Source organism: Triticum aestivum, chromosome 2A (genome assembly GCF_018294505.1).
Source record: "Triticum aestivum cultivar Chinese Spring chromosome 2A, IWGSC CS RefSeq v2.1, whole genome shotgun sequence".
Lineage (NCBI taxonomy): Eukaryota > Viridiplantae > Streptophyta > Magnoliopsida > Poales > Poaceae > Triticum > Triticum aestivum.
Window position 1 is genome coordinate 733,191,321 of NC_057797.1, and position 7,537 is coordinate 733,198,857.

The window sequence follows — 7,537 nt, forward strand, 5'->3', positions numbered from 1 at the left end:
GGTGTGTATCGCCCTTGCAGCAAATCAGGCTTTTTTTTAGACAAATTGCAGCAAATCAGGCGCCCCGCGTCTGTCGCTACATGGGCCTGGCCCATCTCCCAACTGCAGCCACGAGCGAGCGCACGCGCGCATGGCCGTGTTTAGTTCGTTTTTTCCCTCTGATTAGTAGTAACTGTGAGCGACGCGAGATTGTAAAAAAAAACTGTGAGCGACGCGAGATTGTAAAAAAAACTGTGAGCGACGCATCAGCACGAAATTGAAATGTGCGTTTTATTCCCGTCAAAAAAAAAGAGAAAGAAATGTGCGTTCTTTTGCTAAATAAACAACACAGGTCGCTAAATTAATAGCTGCGTGTCTGGTTTTCACAGCGTTTTTTTACGATTTTTTGTTTTTGAACCGGTTTCTGAGAAAACATCACAAATTCAAGAAATGTTAACGAGTATGAAAAAAGTTCCGGAAATTTTTAAAAATACAAATAAAATTAAATGCATGCAAATTCAACAACAATGTGCACGAACTCGAAAAAGTTCATGAATTAAAAAATTATTCATGACATTCAACAATATCATGAAACAAAAAATGTGCATGAATTTTAAACATGTTTGTGAATTTGAAAAAAGTCACGAAATTGAAGAAATGTTCCTAAATTTAAAAAAAATCACATTTTTTCTAATGTTCATGAATGTGAATAGTGTTAAAACAAATCACTAATTTGAACTAAATTATGAATTTTAAGAATGTCAATTAATTCAAACAAATTTTCATGAAATTTAAAAATTATGTATCTACAAAATGCTAGTGAATTTAAAAAATGGATGTGAATTGATATGATGTTCACGTATTGAGAAAAGATCATGGAATTAAACAAGCTCAAAATCACAAATATTTTTGAGTTCAAAAGGAGTTCATGTAATTGAAAAAATGTTTGTGAATTAAAAAACATGTATTAAAAAAATGCTCACGAATTCAAATAAAGTTTACAAATTTGAATAATGTTCACGAATTCAAATAAAGTTTTCAAAATTCAAATGAAGTTTGTGAAATCCAAAAAATCTCGATTTCAAGAAATATTAATATTAATGAAAAACAATTCATGAAATTAAAATGTGAATTTGAATAATAAAAATGAAAAGAAAAGGAAGAAAATTTAAAAGGATAAAGGATAGTGGAAAAAAGGAAAGAAAACCGATTAAAAAATAAAGAACAACGGAAAACTTTGAAGAAAAAAATGATAGAAAAAAACATATGGAAAGAGAAGAGCAGGTGAGCAATGGAGATGATGCTTATGACGAGGAGGGAGGGTGCCCTTAGCGACCACAACAACATGAGAGAAGAGCATCCATGGCGGCAATGGTAGCAAAAAGGTGAGGAAAGGCACGTCCATGGCAGCCTTTAGAAAAAAAATGGAGGGAGAAAAAGGATAGATAGGATCATAGAAGAAAAGGAAACGAGTGGATGATAAGCCGTTTATAAAGAGACAAGGTTAAAGAGAAGCGGTAGCGTGGGCGCCAACAACGCGTGGTGCTGCACAGAAGATGCGAAAGCTTGGCCCATCGGCGGTGATTGTTCATCTTATACGTTGCGACGTACATAATGTCTTCTCTGCATCCTCCACTCCACATGCCTCGCCCGCTGTCGTGGCGTCGCCATGTCGATCTCGGATGATGTCCCGGCCACTCACCCGCACATGTGAAGTCTCGTCCTCGTCTATGCTGGTGACACCATGGGCACCTGCATTATCTCTGTCTCCAACGAGGTCTTGATTCAGCCTCGTGGGAGACACATAAGCAGTACATCACCCACGCGTTGTGGCTTTCACGCGGAATTAACTTATCCAAATCTTTTTTCCAGGTAACTGATAAATAGCTAAAGTGTACTCCCTTCCTTAACAATATATACAGCCCATTCAGAGAAAAGTTAGAACATCTTATACTTGTGACCGAGGGAGTACAATAATTGGACTCAGCCAGACGAATGTTTTCTTGACCTGATGATCCACTTGGGAAAGCGCCCCCCCCCCCACCCCCTGTCTCTGATAACCGATAAGCATCGGCAACATAACAGTGTGATGGTTTTTTTGGATAGAAAAACAGAGCAAGCTCACAACCCAACCAAAACAAAGAATGTGAAAAAGAATTGTTGTCATGGGTACTCATGGCGACGGAGCAAGTTGAATTCGATGTTTGAGGTTAAGGTAATATAAGGTGAGAGATTTGGTTAATGGGATGGTCTTATCCGGCAGTTGTGCCACCAACTTGACGATCAGTGGTGGACCTAGGATCTAATTGCTGGGGGTGCCAAACGTCAATACATGGGTAAAAGTTTTTAATAAATTACACAAAATAAGCATGATTGGGCCTAAACGTCGTTGTAAATCCAACAATTAATCCAAAAAATAAGATTAAATATACCATGTAAACTTTTTGCAATCATCCGTGAAATAATAGCCAGTAGAACTAGTTTCAGTTTATGTACTTTTATTCATGAGTGTAGGAGTCATAATTTTGAGGCTCATAATCTCGCCAAATTTGCTTGTAATCTAGCCTTAGGTAGGCATATCTGGTTGGGTACCCCGCATAATCCGAACCGTGTATCCATGAACATTATTCAATAAAGTGGCGAGAATTCTCAAAAAAAATGTAAACTATTTTCATTTTTATAGGGGGTGCCATGGCACCCCTCCGCCACTGTTGGCGGTAGCGGGATCAAGGAGAGTTGTGGTGGTTAGAGGTTCAAAACATAACATACAGCTGATCAAGATCGACTGTGGTTGTAGATATTTTCAGACGAAGCTCCAATTATCAGCAACTAATCCTATCCTCCCAGGACACAAGTACATGGCACGATCCACCTCTTCGCCGGGAAGCAGATTACCAGCACGATCCACACTGATCTAAACAAGCTCCCACTGAATGTTCTGCTTAACGGTGTACAAATTGCTGCCGAACGCCCTGTTTTTGCTATGTTCAGGAAAACAGGGGTACTGCTATCATGTTTGCATTGCATGCCTTCTTCATTGTTTTGTTTGTGATAGTGCTGATTTCAGTGCAATGTGTGTCAAAAGTTCTACGCGGTGCGCCGGCCGAAACTTTCGGCCGGTCCCGCGCGAGCCACTCGATCGAGACCATCGTACGCTTGGCGCGAGCACCGTGCCCCCGCCTTATCTTGTTTCTCCGATCCCCTACTCTCTTAGCTGGGTCCACGCACGGGGTGGCCACGCTCCTCGTCCTTCTTCATATCTTGTCGTCGCCATGGATGCGCCCATCACCATGCTCGCTCCCTTCGCCATGGCCGCGCGCGATGAGGCCAAGCACCGGGATGCATCTGACAAGCAAGGGGTGCTACAACCGGCGTCCAAATATGCTACGACCGGTGAGCCAAAGTGCTACAATGGCATAATTTTTTGCTACTGCGGACGGTGACCGCGGTGACCACACCTGCAGATGCTGCAGCCGCTGTGGCTAGATGCTGGAACCGGCATGATTTTTTGCTACTACGGGGCGGTGGCCGCGGTGACCATGCGCCCACAGATGTTGCAATCCGCTCTCGCTAGATGCTGGAACCGGCAGCGAAAAATGCTGGAACCACGGTGTTCATTTGCTGGAACCGATGAGGTGATTTGCTACAACCAAAGACGCTAATGTTCACGACTTGCACGACAACTACAACCGGCGGTGGCGGCCATGATGTTCTTTTGCTACAACCGTGGCCACGTCTTGCTATGACCATAATTGTAGATCGTTGCCACGACGGCAGCCGTGTGTTTGCGACCTGCACGATGAGCTACAACCGGTAGCAGACAACCACAATGTTTTTTGCTACAACTATGTCTCTGTTTTGCTTCGACCAATGATGAAAATGTTGCCACGACGGCCGTCATGGTTTTTCCATCAAAGAGGTGTGTTCGCTGATGGCGACAGTAGACGACGAGCACGACGACCCGGGGGCGAGCGGTGGTGGCCGTTAGCCGCGGACGAACGTGAGGTGGCGGCGCGGAGTGCAAAGGCGAAGGCGGCGCGGGCTCGATCCTGTGCGGGAGGAAGGAGAGATGCAAATCAAACAAACCTGGTCGCTCCAACCGGGCGGCTGCTAGGCGACCGGCCCGAATTTGAGCCGGCGCGCTCACGCAGATCAGTGCCCAAAGTGAAAACATAGGATAGGATTTAATTGATGTGGGACGCCAATGCTGGCACACGTATGCCCAGAGGTCCGTCAGTTACTTCAGAGATTAGTTATTTCACAACAATTGGGCTGAGCAGCATGCATTGTTTCCAGACCCGATGATCAACCTCAGATATCCTATAACTTAAAACTGACACAATCCCTCCCTTAGCCCCCTAATTTCTTGGCCATGTTTTTCTTCTCTGTGTTTGCTTTTGTAATCTCTGTCGCTTTTTCCATCTCTGTGTTTGCATCTCTGTCGCTTAAGCGACAAATAGTGACAGGTTTTGAAAAGAACAATAGAGCAAAGTTCATAACCCAGCGAAAACGCCGACGAAAACCAAGAACATGAAAGCAAATTCTTACATATCATGTAGGGCTGGAATTCGAGCCGAGTCGAGCCAGCTCGGCTCGACTCGCTAGAGCTCGTTTCGCTAACGAGCTAGCTCGACTCGACTCGTTATTATAACGAGCTTAAACCCAGGATTGACTCGACTCGTATAACTCGCGAGCTGGTTCGTTTAGCTTGTTAAGCTCGTTAAAGATATGAACATAAAACCCTCAAAATGATAAAAAATGATTATGTATATATTAAACATATATATCACTAAACAATTGTAATTTCCTTGTAATGCATGAGTCTCCTAGGCGGGTGGGTCTTCAATGGCTGGGCCTTGTGTTGTGCGTCTGGAACGTAGGATGCTGAGTGGCTTATCTTTTTTTGTATTGAGAGTGGCTGATCTTTTGTACCGAGCCTAACGAGTTACACGAGTACTCGTGAGATTGGCTCGTTTAACTTGGTCTATAAACGATCTTAAACTAAAGCTTGGCTCGACTCATTATTCTTCGAGTTTGAGTCGATTCGAGCCGAGTCACGAGCTACTCGTTTAGCTCGCGAGCTTCGAGCTTTTTTTCCAGCCCTATATCATGGGTAGTGTAAAGTGCAAACTCAAGGCAATCAAATTTTGTGGATATGACCAATAACCTAACTACAAAGGTATATCAAATTCTTTCTCACGACGATGAGAGAGGCGTCTATCATAAACTGGACTCTTGCTTAAATAGTACTATGGAGTATGGAGTATAAACAGTACTTCAGCACACCAATAACCTAATAAACTATAAAATTCGACCTTCCAGCAGAAAACAAAGCTATATCGATCAGCATTATACAACCCACGCTATAATATATATGTAGTCCGAGAGATTACCCTAGATACTAAGTATACGTACCACATGCATGCATGCACAAGAAAATTTCACTCAGCCGCTCGTCGACGGCGCCGGCACGTCCATGATCCTCCTCGTCGCCGGAGCAGCGCCGCTGGACAATAATCTCCTCTTTATCGCTGCCAAACTCAGGCCCCTGCGCGCCGCGAAGTTCCGGCACGCCTGCGCGAGGTCCTTGCACGAGTAGTCCTCCGCGATCTCCATGAGCGCGTCCACGGTGGAGTCCTTGATGAAGTCGCCCAGCCTGCACGCGCACATCAGCTTCAGCCTCTCGATGAGGTAGTAGTCGGCCGCCTCGAACAGCCGCAGCGTCAGGTCGTACGACCCCCTCCCCTTGGCGGCCTCGGGAGGCAGCTCGTCGGTGTAGATGAAGTGGAGCACGCCCCGGAACGCCTCCGGGGTGACAATGCCGCCGCCGACCTCGAGGACGTCCTTGCCCGCCTCGCGGCCGTGGCCGTAGAGGAGGCTCTCGAACCATGCCGACTGCGCGGCCACCACCATCCGGTGCGCCTCGAAGATCTCGCCGTCCACGTCGAAGCGCACGTCGAAGGGGGCCTTCCCGCCGGCGAGGAACCTGAGGGCGTTCTCCCCGTGGTTGGACGGCGGCGGCGGCGGCATCTGGACGGGGCCCGGGCGGTTGATGGCGAGGCTCCTCCTCCGCGCCAGGTGGATCGTGACGGTGCAGCGGACGGTGATGGAGTCGGCGTGGATGGCGCCGAGCGCGGCGCTCTCAAGCTGCTCCCGGGTGATGTAGCGGCGGATGCCCCAGCTGTTGCAGAAGGTGTCGTACTTGCAGGCGCGATCGGACCGGCGCGTGTGGCGGACGTCGCCGTTGGGGCCGAGGAGCTGGAAGGTGAACTCGGCGCGCACGGGGCGGAACTGCGGCTTGTAGAGCGTCTGCGCGTAGAAGGCGACCCAGGCGCCGTCGGCCGTGCTGTAGCCGTCCGGGTAGAAGCGGATGTACCAGCGGCGGCCGTCGACGGAGAAGTACTGAGACAGGATCGACTTGCCCACGCCCATGCCCTTGGTGCGGCTGTACTCGCGGATCGTGAACTCGTGGGTGCCGGACACCTTGGGCACCTCGCTGATGGATCCCGTCACCGCCGTGGTGTCGCCGCCGTCGACGGAAGGGCCGACGCCCATGTCGAACGGATCTGTCTAGGGTTTAGAAAAAGCTGTCGAGGTTTTGATCAGATTAGATTAGGAGGTTGTTAACTAAGGGTTGAGTATATAAGAGGGCCCAGGTGATTAATCTAATTCGGGTGGGTCTCTAACCCGTACTACGCGATAATATAATCACGTTACAACTTTTTTTCTTTTAGGAGATAATCACGTTACAACTTCGCTTGCATGACGAGTTCGGTTGGTTTCCTACGTAAATCAGGAGCCGTGTATGCGATCGCCGTGTATGTACCTGTTTCCCAGTTCGAATAAAATTTATTAAAAGCCTAGCTATATCACACGCGCATCAAGTCTTTACTTTTTTTGTGTGTGCATCAAGTCTTTACGTGAATTATTATTTTCTAAAGTCTTTATCTTTACGTGAATCTCCCTAAAAAGAGTGTTTACGTGACTGATGCCTCTACAGTCACGGCTACGCCGACCGTGCATGGTGCATCATGCAAGTACAAAACGTCCTTATACAATGAGAGGTGCTTAGAAAAATAAATCGAGTTTTTCTACCGGTGCACATTTTTATAAAAAAAATGCTTAATTAAGCGTTTATCTTGTACAAATAAACGCCGACGCTTAAAAAAAGCCTAGTTTATTTTTCTAAGTATCTCCCCTAAATATCTCCCATTGTACCAGGCCTAAGGTCGCCGCCGATCTCGCACTCGCCGGGTAAGGGCATCTCCAGCCGCGCCCCTAGGAAGGCCTCCCCAGGCGTTTGTTTTTGCACCGGCGCCGAAAAATCGGCCCAGTCGCGCCCCCAGGAGCCCGATTTTCGCCGGCTTGGGCCGAAAACAGCGCCGGCGGACCCAGGCCGAACCCGGCGCGCTGGGGGGCGCCCGGGGGCGCCGGGGCGAACTGTTTTGGCGCGAAACAGCCGCGGGCCCGCCGCGTCAGCGACTCTACCCTCTTCTCGCCCCTTCATTGTCCTCATCGCCTCGTTTCCCGCGGCGAATCAATGCCAAAGTTGCCGCGC

The 7,537-nt window shown here is 47.7% G+C and overlaps 1 protein-coding gene across 1 annotated transcript; it reads right to left on the reverse strand.

The window, feature by feature from the left end:
* Positions 1-5,191: 5,191 nt before the first annotated feature.
* On the reverse strand, positions 5,192-6,611 carry LOC123186293 (BTB/POZ and MATH domain-containing protein 2). Its single transcript, XM_044598076.1, has one exon. It carries the CDS (start codon positions 6,532-6,534, stop codon positions 5,425-5,427), a length of 1,110 nt encoding a protein of 369 aa, XP_044454011.1. The 5' UTR covers positions 6,535-6,611; the 3' UTR covers positions 5,192-5,424.
* Between the last annotated feature and the right edge of the window lie 926 nt (positions 6,612-7,537).